The sequence below is a fragment of the Nerophis lumbriciformis genome, linkage group LG17, assembly GCF_033978685.3.
Source record: "Nerophis lumbriciformis linkage group LG17, RoL_Nlum_v2.1, whole genome shotgun sequence".
Taxonomy (NCBI): domain Eukaryota; kingdom Metazoa; phylum Chordata; class Actinopteri; order Syngnathiformes; family Syngnathidae; genus Nerophis; species Nerophis lumbriciformis.
Genome location: NC_084564.2, coordinates 8,053,617 through 8,076,272, shown reverse-complemented (window position 1 = coordinate 8,076,272; position 22,656 = coordinate 8,053,617). Strand labels below are relative to the sequence as shown.

The following is a 22,656-nucleotide window of genomic DNA, read 5'->3' as shown; positions in this document are numbered from 1 at the left end:
AAGGTAATTTTAGCTTTAAATATGTCAATAATCCATATTAACATTGATTTTGATTCATTATTATTTTTTGAGCAATGACAACTTTTTTTTTTTTTAAATACACAAAAATGATTGGGGATCTAAAAGAGTCCCAGTCATAAAAGTGTTAAAAACAAGTCATACATTATTTTTCTTTTACTTTCAACACTTAAATCTCGAGATAAACTTCAGATCTATCCGTCGAGTTTTCATATATTTTTGTATATTTTTTGTTTTATAAAATGTTAGTTTTATGCCCTTTTTGTCAAAGAAAACTTTGTTTTTTTATATGACAAAAACACAAAATATGCAATATTTTTCCCCCAAAATATTTCAAAGTGAAATATTTGATGCAAGGTAGTTTTAGCCTACCGTAAATAGGTCAATAATTCATAACAACATTGATTTTCATTCATTATTATTTTTTGAGCAATGACAGTTTTTAAGAAGAAAATTACACTAACGGTCTCGGGGATCCAAAAGGGTCCCACTCATAAAAACAAGTCATACATTATTTTTTTTTTACTTTCAACACTTAAATCTCGAGATCAACTTTAGATCTATAAGTGTATTATTTTGTTATGTTTTATTTTATGCCCTTTTTTTTGTCAAATAAACCCTTTTTTATATGGCAAAAACACAACATACGTATACAATATTTTCTCCCCAGAATACTTTAAAGTGGAATATTTGATGTGAAATACCTTAAATACGTCAATAATTTTATGTATTTTTTTAAATGTGTTAGTTTTATGCCATTTTTGTCAAAGAAAACTTTGTTTCTTATAAGGCAAACACACAAAAAAGTTTTCCCTTAAAAAATTTTAAGTGGAATATTTGATGCATGGTAATTTTAACCTTAAATATGTCAATAATTCATAACATTGATTTTGATTCATTATTATTTTTTGAGCAATGACCGTTTTAAATAAAATAACTATTTTTCTCTCCTTGCATTTCACCTCTTTACTCTTTTATTTCACTTTTTTATGTTTTGTCTTTTTTAATGGCATTTCTACAATTAGCCTAAAAATGGCCCCAAGGCTGCACTTTGGACACCCCTGTTCTGACGGTGTTGTCCACCAACATCTCAGGGTGGAGCGCCCTAAAGAATTCCAGTGGGTCCGATTGAACAAATCTTTTCTTCTGGCCAGACTGCCGCAGCTGACGGCCGCCATTGAGCTGGTCAACCAGATCGCCAAACAGCTGACGGACAGGAAGAACGGTGCCGTGACGGAGATCAACGCCACTTTCGAGGAGCTAGAGAAAGCGCTACATCAGCGCAAGAATGCTCTGGTCGCCGAGGTGGAGAACATCTGCAGTGCCAAGCAGAAGGTCAGGGGTCACCGTTTAGTCGGGGGGGTGTGGCCTAAATATTAGGAAATGAGGTTGAAGGCTTGATTGTGCTGTACGTTTAGAACTTTGAGGCATGCTATTCCCACATAAATGGAGTGCTTCCCCAAATAAACCGGCAGGTTCTCCAAGGCCAGCTGACGTCGCTGCTGCAGGGCAAGGAGAACATCCAGAGCAGCTGCGACTTCACCGAGCAGGCCCTGAGTCACGGCAGCGCCACCGAGGTCCTCCTGGTCCAGAAGCAGATGGGCGAGCGGGTCAGCGCCCTGGCGCGCGACACCTTCCCCGAGCACCCCCATGAGAACGGACACCTGGAGTGCCAGGTGGAGACGGACGGCCTGCGGCGCTCCATCCAGAACCTGGGCGTCCTGATCACCACGGGCGCCGTGGGCCACACCAGCGTGGCCACCGGCGAGGGCCTGCGACACGCGCTGGTGGGCCAGCACACCAGCGTCACGGTCACCACCAAAGACAAGGACGGCGAGCTGGTGAAGACGGGCAACGCCGCCCTGAGGGCCCAGATCGTCTCGGCGGAGGGGGCGCGTGCCGACGCCGAGGTGGTGGACAACAAGAACGGCACCTACGAGGTGGGCTACACGGCGCGCTGCGAGGGCGAGTTCGCCTTCTCCCTGATGCTGTACGAGCAGCACGTCCGCGGGAGTCCCTTCCGCCTGCGAGCCGTCAAGCCCTCAGACGTCCTGCAGTCGCCCGACGACGTCAAGAGGCGGGTCAAGTCCCCGAGCGGCGGCGGAGGGCACGTGCGCCAGAAGGCTGTGCGCCGACCCTCCAGCATGTACAGCACCACCAAGAAGAAGGAAAACCCCATCGAGGACGAGCTCATCTACAGAGTGGGTGAGTTGATCTGCCATTGCTCGTTGATTATTCACGCTTCCTCTCCTTTTCAGTCCACGCCTCGCTAAAGTTCAGTGGTTTGTTGTTTATTGTATCAAGGCCGCCATTTTGGGAAAAGTCAATTCAATCTACATATTTGTTTATTTTTGCACATAAATGTGGAAAGTTTTATTTAAAAAAAATTTTGATTTCAAATATTTGCACTAAAATATGGAAAATTAAATTACATTTAGACAAAAAAAACATGATTTCAAATATCTGCACTTAAATTTGGAACTAATCATTGTATTCCTGATTTCAAAGTAAAAACTAATTTTAAAAAACTTTAAAAAAAATAAATTATGTTGTAACATGAATTCACGGTGGAAGAGGGGTTGTGCATCTGCCTCACAATGCGAAGATCCTGAGTAGTCTTGGGTTCAATCCCGGGCTCGGGATCTTTCTGTGTGGAGTTTGTATGTTCTCCCCGTGACTGCGTGGGTTCCCTCCGGGTACTCCGGCTTCCTCCCACCTCCAAAGACATGCACCTGGGGATAAGTTGATTGGCAACACTAAAAAAAAATTGGCCCTAGTGTGTGGATGTGAGTGTGAATGTTGTCTGTCTATCTGTGTTGGCCCTGCGATGAGGTGGCGACTTGTCCAGGGTGTACACCGCCTTCCGCCCGATTGTAGCTGAGATAGGCTCCAGTGCCCCCCGCGACCCCAAAAGGGAATAAGCGGTAGAAAATGGATGGATGGATGGATGGATGGATGGATGGATGAATTCAATCAATTTAAATTGCTGCACTGAAATGTGGAAACATTAATTCAATTGAAAAAGGTGATTTCAAATATTTGCTGTAAAATTTGGAACTAATTAATAAGTCTTTTACATTTTTTATTTAAATAAAAAATAAAAAATCCTCCTGTGAATGTAATTTTAATTTCAATTCATTCAAATTGCTAATATTTGCAGTAAAATGTGTGATATTACATTTAATTTAAAAAACGGATTTCAAATATTTACACTTAAAATTGCAACTCATTTGATTTCTGATTTTAAAAATAATTAATCAAACTATTTTTTTAAATCAATGTTGCTGTGGTTTTAACATTAATTCAATTAATTTAAATTGCTAGTATCTGCACTAAAATGTAGAAAAAGTAATTCCATAAAAAAAAAGATTTTAAATATTTGCACCAAAATTTCGAAGTATTAAAAAAAATATATATATATGATTTACATAATAAAAACTATAAAAATGTAATTACTCTGAAATTAAGACAATAAATATAATATATCAGTTAATAGTGTAATTAATGTGACTGTGAACAAAATATTGATCAACACTTTAGTGCAAATTTAAAGATATTTATAGTAATATATTTAATATTGTCAAACAATACATTTTTATTAAGATTAATCATGGTTTTGATTCTGGATTAATTACAGCTTATTACTTGCTTGCATAATTTAAATTTACTTAGATTTAAATATTTGTAACAATTTTTTTCATTCCCAATATTGTTGTCTTTTTGACACTTGATCCAAACTTTTTCCAACATTCCACACTATAAAATTTAAAAAAAATTATGATTCTTGCTGATATCGTATCAGATCAATATTAGTATCGGCCCATACTCAAGCTTCCGATATCGGTATCGTATCAGAAGTGAAAACGTTTTATCGGGATACCATTTTTTTTCTTAATGTTTATACCAAAGCTCCTTCAACCAGTTTGAGAATGGGGACTATTTTGGCAAAAAGAGTGGCGTGGGTCAATCCGATGTGGTTTCATGGTGACAGGAACAAGAGGACGAGACAAAGGAGAGTTCACCAACCTTCAAGGCATCTCCACCTCCAGCAACGCTCGCATCGTCGTGGCTGACAGCAACAACCAGTGCATACAGGTCCGTGTTAGCCTCGCGCTAATTCTGGCAACGCGCTATTTCTACAACCTGTTCCTCTTCTCCTCAGGTCTTCTCCAACGACGGACAGTTCAAGATGAGGTTTGGGGTCAGAGGTCGCTCCCCGGGTCAGCTGCAGCGCCCCACAGGGGTGACGGTGGACATGAACGGCGACATCATCGTGGCCGACTACGACAACAGATGGATTAGCATCTTCTCCTCCGACGGGAAGTTCAAGGTAAGGTGAATGTTGGCGTATTACCGGAGAAAGTTACGAGAATAAAGTCGTCGTTTTTCTCATAATGTACAGTAATAATATATTCACCTAAACATACAATTTGTTTTGCTAATCTTACAACTTTGCGACTACTACTGTAAATATTTAAATTATAAGGTATTTTGTACTGTAGTCAGAGGTGGGTAGAGAAATTGTACTCAAGTAAGAGTACTGTTACTTTAGAGATTTATTACTCAAGTAAAAGTAAGGAGTAGTCACCCAAATATTTACTTGAATAAAAGTAAAAAGTGTTGTGAAAAAACTACTCAAGTACTGAGTAACTGATGAGTGACCTGTTCGTTTAATGATGACGGCAACAAATAATGCACAAAAACATAAAAATAGCAATGAGCAAATTCAGAGCCAGGAATATCTCTTAAGCAACTAAAACAATAATATATATTAAATGATAATACATTAAAATAAAAAAAATTAAGGCAAATTGAGCCACAATAACTTAACAGCACCTTAGGCTCAGTAGGCATTCATTGATTGATTGAAACTTCTATTAGTAGATTGCACAGTACAGTACATATTCCGTACAATTGACCACTAAATGGTAACACCCCAATAAGTTTTTCAACGTTAATGAATTACTTAATAAATGACCAAGTCGAGGTGATCTACCTCAGTGGTCCCCAGCCCGGTACCGGTCCGTGGATCGATTGGTACCGGGCCGCACAAGAAATAAAATCTTTAAAAAAAAAAAAAAAAATTAAAAAAATTATTATTATTTATTTTTATTTTTTTTTATTAATTCAACATAAAAAAACACAAGATACACTTACAATTAGTGCACCAACCCAAAAAACCTCGCTCCTCCATTTACACTCATTCACACTCATTCACACTTATTCGCACAAATTTCTTTCTTTCTGTTATTAATATTTCTGGTTTCTACATTATATATCAATATAGATCAATACAGTCTGCAGGGATACAGTTCGTAAGCACGCATGATTGTATTTTTTAATGACAAAAAAAAAAAAAAAAATTGTCAACGTTTGTTCAAGCGTTGACCGGTCCGCAGTTACAAAAAGGTTGGGGACCACTGATCTACCTCATATATATATACATATACATACACACACATATCATATATATATATATATATATATATATATATATATATATATATATATATATATATATATATATATATATATATATATATATATATATATTAGAGATGCGCGGATAGGCAATTATTTCATCCGCAACCGCATCAGAAAGTCGTCAACCATCTGCCATCCACCCGATCTAACATTTAATCAGAACCGCACCCGCCCGCACTTATATATCTAATATCGACGATGCAAGGCATTAGTGAGGTTATAAAGCTTTTGCCTGTTAAAGAAAGGAGACTGATCCAATGCAGCACAGACATTCGCGTGCCACGCTGTCACGGCCCAGACGCACACCAGTGCGCAATCATATGGGAGCCGCGCTGAGCGCACCTCCAAGCGCATCTCGCTGCCGGCGACGGCCGGGTATGGGCCCGACGCTCCAGCGCCATCCATTTTCAGGGCTAGTTGATTCGGCAGGTGGGTTGTTACACACTCCTTAGCGGGTTCCGACTTCCATGGCCACCGTCCTGCTGTCTATATCAACCAGGGTGAGCCCCACCCCTTTCGTGAGCGCACTGCGCGCGGAGTGACCCCTGTTACGCGCCCCCGGCAACAGGGGTGGCGGGCAGGTAAGCTGCGCGGGCGGAGCGCGCGGAGTGACCCCTGTTACGAGCCCCCGGCCACGGGGGTGGCGGGCAGGTAAGCTGCTTACCTGCTGCGCGTGACGCCGGCCGCGGCGAAGGCGGACGAGGCGGGGTGTCGGTGCGGTGGGCGCGGTGGTGACCCTGGACGTGCGTCGGGCCCTTCTCGCGGATCGCCTCAGCTACGGCTCCCGGTGGGGCCCTCTCGGGGGAAGGGGCCTCGGTCCCGGACCCCGGCGAGGCGTCCCTTCTCCGCTCCGTAAAAGTGTCCAACTCTTTTTTTTCTTCTTCTTCTGTTGTGGCATACGCAGCAGGTGCCTGCTCGTTTTTCGTATGTAGGTAACAACATTTAACTATGTATATATATTTCCGAATTGGTTTAACTGCCACCCGCCTGAATCTATTTAAAATAAAAAAAATTTTTTATTTCAACCGCCCGACCCGACCCGCGGATAAAATCTAATTTTTTTTTATTTCAACCGCCCGATCCGCGGATAATCCGCGGACTCCGCGGTTGTGTCCGCAAACCGCGCATCTCTAATATATATATATACAGTATATAATTTATATTTATTTATTTTGCCGTTTTTGTTCACATGTTAAAGGTGTTTTAATGAATATACAGGTAAAAGCCAGTAAATTAGAATATTTTGAAAAACTTGATTTATTTCAGTAATTGCATTCAAAAGGTGTAACTTGTACATTATATTTATTCATTGCACACAGACTGATGCATTCAAATGTTTATTTCATTTAATTTGGATGATTTGAAGTGGCAACAAATGAAAATCCAAAATTCCGTGTGTCACAAAATTAGAATATTACTTAAGGCTAATACAAAAAAGGGATTTTTAGAAATGTTGGCCAACTGAAAAGTATGAAAATGAAAAATATGAGCATGTACAATACTCAATACTTGGTTGGAGCTCCTTTTGCCTCAATTACTGCGTTAATGCGGCGTGGCATGGAGTCGATGAGTTTCTGGCACTGCTCAGGTGTTATGAGAGCCCAGGTTGCTCTGATAGTGGCCTTCAACTCTTCTGCGTTTTTGGGTCTGGCATTCTGCATCTTCCTTTTCACAATACCCCACAGATTTTCTATGGGGCTAAGGTCAGGGGAGTTGGCGGGTCAATTTAGAACAGAAATACCATGGTCCGTAAACCAGGCACGGGTAGATTTTGCTCTGTGTGCAGGCGCCAAGTCCTGTTGGAACTTGAAATCTCCATCTCCATAGAGCAGGTCAGCAGCAGGAAGCATGAAGTGCTCTAAAACTTGCTGGTAGACGGCTGCGTTGACCCTGGATCTCAGGAAACAGAGTGGACCGACACCAGCTGGACTGCTGCTGAGTGGTCCAAAGTCATGTTTTCTGACGAAAGCAAATTTTGCATTTCCTTTGGAAATCGAGGTCCCAGAGTCTGGAGGAAGACAGCAGAGGCACAGGATCCACGTTGCCTGAAGTCTAGTGTAAAGTTTCCACCATCAGTGATGGTTTGGGGTGCCATGTCATCTGCTGGTGTCGGTCCACTCTGTTTCCTGAGATCCAGGGTCAACGCAGCTGTCTACCATCAAGTTTTAGAGCACTTCATGCTTCCTGCTGCTGACCTGCTCTATGGAGATGGAGATTTCAAGTTCCAACAGGACTTGGTGCCTGCACACAGCGCAAAATCTACCCGTGCCTGGTTTACGGACCATGGTATTTCTGTTCTAAATTGGCCCGCCAACTCCCCTGACCTTAGCCCCATAGAAAATCTGTGGGGTATTGTGAAAAGGAAGATGCAGAATGCCAGACCCAAAAACGCAGAAGAGTTGAAGGCCACTATCAGAGCAACCTGGGCTCTCATAACACCTGAGCAGTGCCAGAAACTCATCGACTCCATGCCACGCCACATTAACGCAGTAATTGAGGCAAAAGGAGCTCCAACCAAGTATTGAGTATTGTACATGCTCATATTTTTCATTTTCATACTTTTCAGTTGGCCAACATTTCTAAAAATCCCTTTTTTGTATTAGCCTTAAGTAATATTCTAATTTTGTGACACACGGAATTTTGGATTTTCATTTGTTGCCACTTCAAATCATCAAAATTAAATGAAATAAACATTTGAATGCATCAGTCTGTGTGCAATGAATAAATATAATGTACAAGTTACACCTTTTGAATGCAATTACTGAAATAAATCAAGTTTTTCAAAAAATTCTAATTTACTGGCTTTTACCTGTACATGCATGTTTAACATATAGATTCCTTTCTTTCATGAAGACAAGAATATAAGTTGGTGTATTACCTGATTCTGATGACATGCATTGATTGGAATCAGACAGTAGTGCTGATAACGTCCACGTTTTCAAATGGAGGAGAAAAAGTTCCTCCTTTCTGTCTAATACCACATGAAAGTGGTTGGTTTTTGGCATCTCATTTGTCCAGCTTCCATATTCGTTTTTATACACTTTACAAGAAATACATTGGTGGCAAACTCCGTAGCTTACTAGCTTGTTCGTGCTAGTTTTCGGAGACTCTTATTTTGTAAGCGCAGGCGCGATGGAGCGGCACTTTTATTGTGAAGACAGGAACTGTGCGGTCAGTCTTTAGGCTTTTGAGAGAGGTACGGTTGAAATAACAAAAAGTGTCTGTTTTCCTTCACACTTTTGATTGATTGATTGAAACTTTTATTAGTAGATTGCACTGTACAGTACATATTTCGTACAATTGACCACTAAATGGTAACACCCCAATAAGTTTTTCAACTTGTTTAAGTCTGGCTCTGTTTGATTGGTCCAACGTCACCAGTGACTGCATCTGATTGGTGAAACGGAGTCAAACGTCGCCAGTGACTGCATCTGATTGGTGAAACGCAGGCTTGCGATAAATCCTACTTTGAAGGTCTGTCTGACAGACCAAAACAAACAAAGCGTGCATTAACAGATTGATAAAAATCAGTAGGGAGTAGCGAGCTGAATGTAGATAAATGGAGCGGAGTAAAAGGTAGCGTTTCTTCTCCATAAATATACTCAAGTAAAAGTAAAAGTATGTTGCATTAAAACTACTCTTAGAAGTACAATTTATCCCAAAAGTTACTCAAGTAGATGTAACGGAGTAAATGTAGCGCGTTACTACCCACCTCTGACTGTAGTACTAAAACTACAAGAAGTCTCGTAAAAATTGCAACTTCGTATTCTCATCTTGCCATCTGAAGTCAAAGAATGAGTTGCAAAAAGTAATATAACCGAAAGAGTAAACATTGTACACAATAAGTAATATTACAAGTAGAGATGTCCGGAAATATCGGACTGCCGATATTATCGGCCGATAAATGCTATAAAATGTATTATCGGAAATTATCGGTATCGGTTTCAAAAAGTAAAATGTATGACTTTTTAAAACGCCGCTGTACGGAGTGGTACACGGACGTAGGGAGAAGTACAGATCAGTTGCGTCTCCCAGTCATACTTGCCAACCCTCCCGGGAGACTCCCGAATTTCAGTGCCCCTCACGAAAATCTCCCAGGGCAACCATTCTCCCGAATTTCTCCCGATTTCCACCCAGACAACAATATTGGGGGCGTGCCTTAAAGACACTGCCTTTACGTGACGCTACCACCTGCCCCCCACCACCCCGCCCACCTTAACCTCCTCATGCTCTCTCAGGGAGAACATGTCCCAAATTCCAAGTTTTGAGGCATGTTAAAGTGACTTCAATAATAAATATGGCAGTGCCATGTTGGCATTTTTTTCCATAACTTGAGTTGAATTATTTTGGAAAACCTTGTTACATTGTTTAATGCATCCAGCGGGGCATCACAACAAAATTAGGCATAATAATGTGTTAATTCCACGACTGTATATATCGGTATCGGTTGATATCGGAATCGGTAATTAAGAGTTGGACAATATCGGAATATCAGATATCGGCAAAAAAGCCATTATCGGACATCTCTAATTACAAGCGTAAAATCCCAATATTACGAGGAAAAAGTCATAACATTACGAGAATCAAGTCAGAATATTATGAAATATAAGTTGTAAAAACACCCAGCATGAAATAAAATATTAAATAAATGGTGTAATATACACAAAAGGTCATAATGTTAACAGTATAATTGTAATATGAAAATAAAAAAATTGTAATGATCTGAAAATGAAGTCTGAATACTTAAAAAAAAAAAAAAAAAAAAGAAAGTTGCACTTCTACAAGAAAAAAGGTAGAATATTTAAGGACAAAAGTTGTTGTAATTAGGATAATGGTTAAATGTGTGAGGAAAAAAGTCAGAGTGTAATCGGAATGAAGGGCTAACATGAGACAAAAAAATCCACAAACAGGATGAAAATCTAATTCTCGAGAAAAAGTTCAAAAAATAATCCTGGGAAAATTCTACCATGTAAGAAAATGGTCGTACTGTAATCGTAATGCAGGTCTGTGCGAGGAAAAGATCAGAACATAAACGGGATAAAATTCTTAAGTTAGAAAAAGTTGTAATGTAATCGTAATAAAGGGCTAGCATGTGAAAAAAGAGTCGTAATGCCATCGTAATAAAGGTCTAACGTGCGAGAAAAAGATCAGAACAAAAACGGGATATAGTTCTAAAGTGAGTAATATGTCGTATTTCAATCCTAATAAAGGTCTGTGCGAGAAAAAGGTCAGAACATAAACAGGATAAAATTCTAACGTGAGAAAAAGTTTTAATGTCATCGTAATAATGGGCTAGCATGTGGGAAAATGTCGTAATGCCATCGTAATATAGGTCTAACGTGCGAGAAAAAGATCGGAACAAACGGGATAAAAATTTAACGGGAGAACGAAGTCGTAATGTAATCGTAATAAAGGTCTGTGCGAGAAAAAGATCAGACCATAAACGGGATAACATTTTAAATGAGAAAAATTTGTAATGTAATCATAATAAAGGGCTAGCATGTGAAAAAAGAGTCGTAATGTTATTGTAATACAATTCTAACGTGTGAGAAAAAGGTCGCAACATAAACGGGATGAAATTCTAACATGAGAAAAAGTTGTAATGTAATCGTAATAAAGGTCTAGCATTAAAGAAAAAAGTCGTAATGTAATCGTAATAGAGGTCTAACGTGTGAGAAAAAGATCAAAGCATAAACAAGATAACATAACGCAAGAAAGAAGTCGTAATGTAATCGTAATAAAGGTCTAACGTGCGAGAAAAAGATCAGAACATAAACGGGATAAAACTCTAACATGAGAAAAAGTTGTAATGTAATCGTAATAAAGGGCTAGCATGTGAGAAACAAGTCGTAATGTAATCCTAGTAAAGGTCTAACGTACGAGAAAAAGATTGGAACATAAACGCGATGAAGTTTTAAAATGTCAGAAAAAGGGTCGTGATGTAATTATAATGAGGGTCACACGTGACAAAAAAGTCGTAAGGTAATAAAAAGTCGTAATGTAATCGGGATGAAGTGATAACATGTCAAAAAGCTGGAACGTCACAAGAATAATGTTTACTTTTCAGCGGTTTTTGGTAATATTTTTTCTCTTAATGTACAGTCAAATTAAATTCACGTAAACATTCTTGCTCATGTTACAACTTTGCGACTACTACTGTAAATATTACAATTATAAGGTATTTTGTAGTGTAGTACCATGACTTACTACACAAGAAGTCCCAACTTTATTCTCCTAAAAATTGCAACTTGGTATTCTCACTAAAGTCTCATTTGCATGTGTTTCTGTTCACTTCAGAATAAAATCGGGGCAGGTCGTCTGATGGGTCCCAAAGGCGTGGCGGTGGACAAGAACGGACACATCATCACGGTGGACAACAAGGCTTGTTGTGTCTTCATCTTCCAGGCCAACGGCAAACTGGTCACCAAGTTTGGAGCCAGAGGGACGTCAGACAGACACTTTGCAGGTAACATCCTCTTATTTTGTTATCATGATGTTATTATCCTGCATTCTTAACATTTATGAACCTTTTATTAACACTTATAAACATTCTTAACATTTATGAACATTAACTTTTGTCAAAAACATCTTACAACATTTGTAAACATTCTTGTCAATATTTATAAACGTTCTTGTCAACATTTATAAACATTCTTGTTAACATTTAGAAACATTCTTGTTAACATTTATAAACATTCTTGTCAACATTTATAAACATTCTTTTTAACATTTATAAACATGTTTATAAATGTTGACATTCTTGTCAACATTTATAAACATTCTTGTCAACATTTATAAACATTCATTTTGACATTTATAAACATTCTTGTCAACATTTATAAACATTCTTGTCAACATTTATAAACATTATTTTTAACATTTAGAAACATTCTTGTCAACATTTAGAAACATTCTTGTCAACATTTATAAACATTATTTTTAACATTTATAAACATTCTTGTTAACGTTTATAAACATTCTTGTTAACGTTTATAAACATTCTTGTTAACATTTATAAACATTCTTGTTAACATTTATAAACATTCTTGTCAACATTTATAAACATTCTTGTCAACATTTATAAACATTCTTTTTAACATTTATAAACATGTTTATAAATTTTGACATTCTTGTCAACATTTATAAACATTCTTGTCAACATTTATAAACATTCATTTTGACATTTATAAACATTCTTGTCAACATTTATAAACATTCTTTTTAACATTTATAAACATTCTTGTCAACATTTAGAAACATTCTTGTCAACATTTATAAACATTCTTTTTAACATTTATAAGCATTCTTGTTAACGTTTATAAAAACATTCTTGTTAACATTTATAAACATTCTTGTCAACATTTATAAACATTCTTTTTAACATTTATAAACATTATTGTCAACATTTATAAACATTAACATTTGTCAAAACATCTTACAAACATTAACATGTATAAATAATATTATATATTAACATGTATAAATATGAACATTTATAAACATTTTTGTCAACATTTATAAACATTCTTGTTAACATTTATAAACATTAACAATTGTCAAAAACATCTTACAAACGTTAACATTTATGAACATTCTAATTAACATTTATGAACATTCTTAACATTTAAGAATATTACAATGTATGAACATTCTTATTAACTAGGAACATTCTTATTAACATTTAGGAACATCATAACATTTTTAACATTCTTATTAACATTTATATACATGAATAATTATGAAAATTCTTATTAACATTTAGGAACACTTTTAACATTCTTATTAACATTTATATACATGAATAATTATGAACATTCTTATTAACATTTAGGAACATTTTTAACATTCTTCTTAACATTTATATACATGAATAATTATGAACATACCTACTCAGTGGCCTTGTGGTTAGAGTGTCCGCCCTGAGATCGGTAGGTTGTGAGTTCAAACCCCGGCCGAGTCATACCAAAGACTATAAAAAATGGGACCCATTGCCTCCCTGCTTGGCACTCAGCATCAAGGGTTGGAATTGGGGGTTAAATCACCAAAAATGATTCCCGGGCGTGGCACCGCTGCTGCCCACTGCTCCCCTCACCTCCCAGGGGGTGAACAAGGGGATGGGTCAAATGCAGAGGACAAATTTCACCACACCTAGTGTGTGTGTGACAATCATTGGTACTTTAACTTAACTTAACATTCTTATTAACATTTAGGAACACTTTTAACATTCTTATTAACATTTACAGGTAAAAGCCAGTAAATTAGAATATTTTGAAAAACTTGATTTATTTCAGTAATTGTATTCAAAAGGTGTAACTTGTACATTATATTTATTCATTGCACACAGACTGATGCATTCAAATGTTTATTTCATTTAATTTTGATGATTTGAAGTGGCAACAAATGAAAATCCAAAATTCCGTGTGTCACAAAATTAGAATATTACTTAAGGCTAATACAAAAAAGGGATTTTTAGAAATGTTGGCCAACTGAAAAGTATGAAAATGAAAAATATGAGCATGTACAATACTCAATACTTGGTTGGAGCTCCTTTTGCCTCAATTACTGCGTTAATGCGGCGTGGCATGGAGTCGATGAGTTTCTGGCACTGCTCAGGTGTTATGAGAGCCCAGGTTGCTCTGATAGTGGCCTTCAACTCTTCTGCGTTTTTGGGTCTGGCATTCTGCATCTTCCTTTTCACAATACCCCACAGATTTTCTATGGGGCTAAGGTCAGGGGAGTTGGCGGGCCAATTTAGAACAGAAATACCATCGTCCGTAAACCAGGCACGGGTAGATTTTGCGCTGTGTGCAGGCGCCAAGTCCTGTTGGAACTTGAAATCTCCATCTCCATAGAGCAGGTCAGCAGCAGGAAGCATGAAGTGCTCTAAAACTTGCTGGTAGACGGCTGCGTTGACCCTGGATCTCAGGAAACAGAGTGGACCGACACCAGCAGATGACATGGCACCCCAAACCATCACCCAACCATGCAAATTTTGCATTTCCTTTGGAAATCGAGGTCCCAGAGTCTGGAGGAAGACAGGAGAGGCACAGGATCCACGTTGCCTGAAGTCTAGTGTAAAGTTTCCACCATCAGTGATGGTTTGGGGTGCCATGTCATCTGCTGGTGTCGGTCCACTCTGTTTCCTGAGATCCAGGGTCAACGCAGCCGTCTACCAGCAAGTTTTAGAGCACTTCATGCTTCCTGCTGCTGACCTGCTCTATGGAGATGGAGATTTCAAGTTCCAACAGGACTTGGCGCCTGCACACAGCGCAAAATCTACCCGTGCCTGGTTTACGGACCATGGTATTTCTGTTCTAAATTGGCCCGCCAACTCCCCTGACCTTAGCCCCATAGAAAATCTGTGGGGTATTGTGAAAAGGAAGATGCAGAATGCCAGACCCAAAAACGCAGAAGAGTTGAAGGCCACTATCAGAGCAACCTGGGCTCTCATAACACCTGAGCAGTGCCAGAAACTAATCGACTCCATGCCACGCCGCATTAACGCAGTAATTGAGGCAAAAGGAGCTCCAACCAAGTATTGAGTATTGTACATGCTCATATTTTTCATTTTCATACTTTTCAGTTGGCCAACATTTCTAAAAATCCCTTTTTTGTATTAGCCTTAAGTAATATTCTAATTTTGTGACACACGGAATTTTGGATTTTCATTTGTTGCCACTTCAAATCATCAAAATTAAATGAAATAAACATTTGAATGCATCAGTCTGTGTGCAATGAATAAATATAATGTACAAGTTACACCTTTTGAATGCAATTACTGAAATAAATCAAGTTTTTCAAAATATTCTAATTTACTGGCTTTTACCTGTATATATATGAATAATTATAAAAATTCTTATTAACATTTAGGAACATTCCTATTAATATTTATAAACATTCTCATCAACATTTATAGTAATTTTAACATTTTTAACATTCTTATTAACATTTGTATACATTAATAACTTTCATGAACATTCTAAGTAACTTTTGAAAACGTTCTTGTTAATATTTATAAACATTCTTACTGACATTTATGAATATTACAATTTGTAAGCATTCTTATCAACATTTATAAAAATTCTTACTAACATTCAGGAACGTCGTTACATTTTAACATTTTATCAACATGTATCTACATGAACATTCTTATTAACATTTAGGAACATTTCTATTAAAATTTCTTAGCATTCTTATTCACTTTTATGAACATCTTAACATTTTTACTAACATTTATGAACAATCTTAACATAACATTCTTATTTACATTATAACATTTATAAACATCTTAATATTTTAGTAACATTTATATACATTCATAATTATGAACATTTTTACTAACATTTATATACATTAATAATTATGATTTTTTTTTTATTAACAATTAGGAACATTCCTATTAATATTTATAAGCTTTCTTGTTAAAATGTATGGAAATGTTGACATTCCTATTAACATTGATGGACATTAACATTTAGGGAAATTCTTCTAAACATTAACATTTTATAAGCATTCTTATTAACATTTATGAACATAATTTAAAAAATGTAATAGTATTTTTTACATTTATTAACATTAATAACTTTCATGAATATTTTAAGTAACTTTTAAAAACTTTCTTGTTAACATTTATGAACATTCTTACTGACATTTATGAATATTAAAATCTGTAAGCATTCTTATCAACATTTATAAAAACTATTAACATTTAGAAACATCGTTACATTTAGTTAAGTTAAAGTTAAAGTACCAATGATTGTCACACACACACACTAGGTGTGGTGAAATTTGTCCTCTGCATTTGACCCATCCCCTTGTTCACCCCCTGGGAGGTGAGGGGAGCAGTGAGCAGCAGCGGTGGCCGCGCTCGGGAATCATTTTTGGTGATTTAACCCCCAATTCCAACCCTTGATGCTGAGTGCCAAGCAGGGAGGTAATGGCTCCCATTTTTATAGTCTTTAGTATGACTCGGCCGGGGTTTGAACTCACGACCTACCCATCTCAGGGCAGACATTCTAACCACAAGGCCACTTTATTAACATTTATATACATTAACATTTATGAACATTGTTATTAACATTTATGAACATTCTTATTGATATGTATAAGCATTTTTATTAACATTTATATACATGAACATTTATGAACATTCTTAATAACATAAAATTCTTATTAACATTTCTAACATTTTGAACATTCCTATTTACATTAATAACATTCATGAACATTCTAATTAACATTTATAAACATTCTTCTTAACATTCATGAATATTAAAATGTGTAAGCATTCTTATTGTTATTTATAAAAGATATTTATGGAGCACATTTGAATGTTTTGTCTTTCTTTTCGTTTCCTTCTAGAAAAAAGCGGTGCAAACGTTGCGTTGGAACAAAAGCTCAGTAAATCTGGACCGGCCTTTAGTATGTCAACAATGTTCACTTCCTGTCTTTTCAAAATAGTAGTACTTCCTGTTGTGAGTCTTCCTGTTTGTGTGCTTCAGGTCCTCACTTTGTGGCCGTCAACAACAAGAATGAAATAGTGGTCACAGACTTCCACAACCATTCGGTCAAGGTGATGAGGTCACATGGTCGCCTTCTCCGCCTCCGCCTTGGCCAACTTTTTCTCCTCTTCAAACGCTTGCAGGTGTACAACGCCGATGGCGAGTTCCTCTTTAAGTTCGGCTCTCACGGCGAAGGCAACGGACAGTTCAACGCTCCGACGGGCGTGGCTGCGGACTCCAACGGCAACATCATCGTGGCCGACTGGGGCAACAGTCGCATTCAGGTGAGCGCCGTGCCCACCTCGCTACTTCCTGTACGTTGTTCACCACACACCCACAACGTCAAGTTGGGATTTTTTTGGGGTCAAAAAATAATTAGGTTATGTGAAAGTAGTCGCAATTATGAATAAATTATAATTAATAAAATAAATTATGAATCACATTTTACATATAACATTTTAATTTGAAACAACTCAAAAAGGACATTATTACAAAATAAAGGTTGCATTAAAAAAAAAAATTTCCAGGAAAAACACATTTGTACGGAGTAAAAAAATGTAAGTAAAAAAAAAACTTTACATGTATTTTAATAAAAAAATATTTGGAAAAAAATATGAGTTTTGTTTCGCAACTTTACGTTTTTATGGATCATTCTTTTTGTAGACTTTAAAATCCATCCATCCATTTTCTACCGCTTGTCCCTTTCATGGTCGCGGGGGGTGCGAGGGCCCGAATGCAGCTGAGGCTTTAAAATCTTTATTTTTAATTTGTATTTATTTCCAAAAAGGGACATGGGGGAATTATTTTTTTAGACATGTATCTCGTGCGCACGAGAAACTTTTTATAAAGTTATAAAAAAAAATATATATATAATTTATTTATTTATTTATTTTTTTAGACATGTCTAAAAAAAATAATAATAATTAAATAAAATATTTCCCCCACATTTTTGTCAACATTTATAAACATTCTTGGCAACATTTATAAACATTAACATTTGTCACAAACATCATACAAACATAAACATGTATAAAGAATATTATAAACATGTATAAATATGAACATTTATAAACATTCTTGTCAACATTTATAAACATTTGTACGGAGCCCCAAGAGGGACACGGGGGAAATTTTTTTCTTTAATAATATATATATATTTTTTTTTTTAGACATGTATCTTGTGCGCACTAGAAACTATCTCGTGCAAACTAGAAACTATCTCGTGCGCACTAGAAACTATCTTGTGCGCACTAGAAACTATCTCGTGCGCACGAGAAACTATCTCGTGCGCAAGAGATACATGTCTAAAAAAAAAAAATAAATAAAAAAAAATTTATTTTATTTTTTATAACTTTATAAAAAGTTTCTCGTGCGCACGAGATACATGTCTAAAAAAAAATAATAATAATAATAATTTTATATATATATATATATATATATATATATATATATATGTATATATATATATATATATTTAAAAAAAATCTCCCACGTCCCTTTAGGGGCTCCGTACATTTGGAAATAAATACAAAATAAAAATAAAGATGTTAAAGTCTCAGCTGCATTCGGGCCCTAGCACCTCCCGCGACTCTGAAAGGGACAAGCGGTAGAAAATGAATGGATGGATGGATGGATTTTAAAGTCTACAAAAAGAATGATCCATAAAAACGTAAAGTTGCGAAACAAAACTCTTTTTTTCCCGAATTTTTTTAAAATTAAAACACGTGTAAAGTTTTTTTTTTTACTTAGTCGTTGTGTTGTTATAAAATCTTAATGTTACAAGAAAAAAAAAAGTGCGATTACGAGACAAGAGTTAGATGACGTTATCAAAAATAAATACAACTTTGAAAATAAGTATAAAATAAATACATTATATGCATGATATGAGAAATTGGGTAGTAAACTACTTAAATATATTAGGTTACAAAAAAATGTAATTAAATAAATACAGTATATAAATAATATTATGATAAATTGAGTACTTGTAAATGATACTGGAATGAAGTAATACTTTTAGAAACAGTTAAATTCTTAATGTTGTGAAAACAAGTCTTATGGGAAAAAATGGAACAATTGTGAGAACTAAGCTGTAGAAAAGTTTTAATAAATGACAAAAAGACATGTAATTAATAAAAAAATATACAGTGATAATAAAGATCACATTTGTGATGATAACCGTGGAATTTAAAATGGAACTCACAGCAATGTAGGAGAAGGGTGTTCTGGCTGCTCAGTATAGAATGTATATATGATCATAGGAATAACATGTGTGAAGAGACTGACCTCTCCAGCACATTTGTCATGAAAATAATTTATTTCTACATTTTCTATGAACTTTTGTCTACACTTGTATGTCAAAATCTGACTTGAAGCTTTCACAGCTTGACCCTGGAACAGAGCAATGTATTTTGGTGTTTGAACCCCGTCCACTGACCCCCCCGTGTCGTGTGGTCTGTGGCGCAGGTGTTCGACAGCTCAGGCTCCTTCCTGTCGTACATCAACACGTCGGCGGACCCCCTGTACGGCCCCCAAGGCTTGGCCCTCACCTCCGACGGTCACGTGGCCGTGGCCGACTCTGGGAACCACTGCTTCAAGGTGTACCGCTACCTGCAGTAGCAACCAGGAAGTAGTCCACACACACACACACACACACACACACACACACACACACACACACACGGATACACACACATTCACATTCACATTGTTTGGGATGAGTGGGCCTGGCCAAGAACATCCACCACAGGCCTGAAACGTCCAGCTTGGACGTGTTTCTGGAGCCATAGTGCATGCACCTTTTCATTACAGCAACCGCAGAGGGCCACGCTGGAAAGTACACCAGATTTTTTTTCATCTGTGAAATTTATGAGCGCCGTCTTAAAATTTTACAAATGTATTGTCAGAAAATTATGATTAATTTTGTGATCATAAGACTTTTTTCATTTATTTAGAATTTTTGTTTTGACTCAATTCTCCTAAAAATCTTTCGCATTTTTAATTATTATTTTTGCCACATTTTGACTTTGTCAGAAAATTATGTATTTTAGTATTTACTTTCTGACAATTTCAGTTATACTCATGAAAATCAAATATATTTTTATGTAACATCTCATAATTAAAATAATGAATGTATTCCCATAAAATAACTGTTATACACAAATACTACTCCAGTATTTATTCCTAGTTACACTTGACATGTATTGTCATGAAATTATCTGGGGGTTTTTTGGCAGTATTTTTCTGTTTTGTTCTATCTTTTTTGCCACATTATGACTTTGTCACAAAATTATTTATTTGTATTATTTACTTTCTCACAATTTCAGTTATTCTCATGAAAATCAAATATATTTTTATGTAACATCTCATAATTAAATAAAATCACTTTTATAAAAAATAAAATCACTATTATACACAAATACTACTACAGTATTTATTCCTAGTAACACTTTATAGTTATTGTCATGAAATTATCTGTTTTGTGATAATACGAATATGTTATTAAAATTAAACTAATTTAAATTATTTTTAGAATATTTTTCTCTTGTTTTGTTTCTATTTTTTTGTCACATTATAACTTTATCAGAATTTTTATTATTTACTTTTTAACATTTTCAGTTATTCTCATGAAAATCAAATATATTTTATGTATTTTATGTAATGTCTCATAATTAATATAATGAATGTATTCCCATAAAATCCCTATTAAATGACTAATTATACATAAATACTACTACAGTATTTATTCCTAGTAACACTTTACATTTATTGTCATGAAATTATCTGTTTTGTGATAATACAAGTATTCCCATTAAATTTGAAATTGTATTAAAATTACATCTTCTTTTTTTTGCCACATTATGACTGTCAGAAAATGTTTTTTGCTCTCATGAAGTTATGTTTTTATTCTATAATTAGGCAATACAATTCTATAATTACAAAATCAATTCATTTTATTATTTTTAGATTATCATATTTTTTTCATATTTCAATGTATTTAAAAAATAACGTATTAATTTAATTAACTTTATTTAATCATGGCACAAACAATTATAAATGTCTTTCAAATTACAAAAATCTATTTTTATTTTTATTTTTTTTCATATATTTTGTTTTGTTCAAATTTAAATGTATTTAAAAAAAATATTTTTTTAATATAAATAACTTTATTATGGTATTTTAAAAACATGAATTAATTTAATTAACTATTTAAATATGACACAAACAATTAGTCAAATGTCTTCACATGCAGTTTAGTTTTTTTCCTAGTAAGATCACAAGTGATCATGATTCATAAACTAGTCATTAATTCTTAGTTTTGTTATTTTTATAAAATTCCAAATTGTTTGCCTTGTCCTATTGAACCTTTTGTCCTCACAAAAAGTGATTCTCTCATATTGCGACAAATGTAATTTTACAAATTGATGCCTTTTCAGGTCATTTTGTGTTTTTTCCAGCGTGGTCCTAAAGTTTTTGGCAGCTTCTATCAGCGCTCTTTTCTCTGTCACTCCTGCAGCAAATGAAGGGTTTGCCCCAGAAAGGTGCCTTCATTTGTTGCATGTTGTCTACTTACACCATGTTGTATGTTATGTGGATACACCATGTTGTGTACTTACATCATGTTGTATGTTGTGTACATATTGTGTACATTAACATACACTATGTTGTATAGTGTGTACATACACCATGTTGTATATTGTGTACATTAACATACACCATGTTGTATATTGTGTACATTAACATACACCATGCTGTATATTGTGTACATTAACATACATCATGTTGTACTGTATGTTGTATACTTCAACCATGTTGTATATTGTGTACATTAACATACACCATGTTGTATATTGTGTACATGAACATACACCACGTTGTATGTCGTGTACTTACACCACGTTGTATATTGTGTACATTGGACGTGTGTTTCAAGGTGTCAACGGCAGCTGTTTGAAGTTCCAAATGTACCTGGCACATGCTTGACATTAGAATATTTATTGCAAATAAAGCAGCACAATTATCTTGTTTTGTTAACACACTTTTTGTTTTGTATGAGTATTGGGGGAGAGTTAATTTATTTTATTTTATACACTGCTCTGCTTTTACACGTAATTTTTTTTTAAATAGATGTGCTTTTTTTATTTTAATTGAAGCATCACAATTTTATCTTAAAGGGAGATTTCACCTTTTAAAGCCCAACACATTTTTGTGCCATTATTAAATATAAGATAAAAAGAAAGAAACATATCAAATATAAAGTGAATTAATTAATAAATCATTCAAATTTGACTTTGTTCAATATTTTCATGGAATATTTTAATTTCAAATTACAAAATAAATTGTATTATTTTGGGATTTTTTTCATATATTGTGTTTTAACATTGTTACAAATTTAACAATATAATTATAACAAATTTATTTCAATAAAACGCATTTATTAATTGAATTAACCTAATTTAACTATGGCACAACAAATTATGAAATGTAGTCAAATTACAAAATATATTCATTTTATTATTATTTTTCATATATTTTGTTTTGTTCATTTAAAAAAGCATGTATTAAACTAATTTAACTATGGCACAAACAATTATAAAATTTAGTCAAATTACAAAATCTATTAATATTATTTTTAGATTTTTTTATATATATTTGG

The 22,656-nt window shown here is 35.3% G+C and overlaps 1 protein-coding gene across 2 annotated transcripts in view; it reads left to right on the top strand.

The window, feature by feature from the left end:
- The window catches only part of LOC133614428 (tripartite motif-containing protein 3-like), a 42,328-nt gene extending 20,694 nt beyond the window's left edge, over window positions 1-21,634 (top strand). For both annotated transcript variants that reach the window (XM_061972371.1, XM_061972370.1), the window contains 9 exons: window positions 1,173-1,353; window positions 1,494-2,223; window positions 4,010-4,113; window positions 4,181-4,348; window positions 11,800-11,968; window positions 16,864-16,923; window positions 17,004-17,074; window positions 17,147-17,287; window positions 19,467-21,634. In XM_061972371.1, coding sequence (XP_061828355.1) covers window positions 1,173-1,353; window positions 1,494-2,223; window positions 4,010-4,113; window positions 4,181-4,348; window positions 11,800-11,968; window positions 16,864-16,923; window positions 17,004-17,074; window positions 17,147-17,287; window positions 19,467-19,619 — 1,777 coding nt within the window. In that variant the 3' untranslated portion in view covers window positions 19,620-21,634. The remainder of the gene's footprint in view (window positions 1-1,172; window positions 1,354-1,493; window positions 2,224-4,009; window positions 4,114-4,180; window positions 4,349-11,799; window positions 11,969-16,863; window positions 16,924-17,003; window positions 17,075-17,146; window positions 17,288-19,466) is intronic.
- The last annotated feature ends 1,022 nt before the right edge of the window (window positions 21,635-22,656 follow it).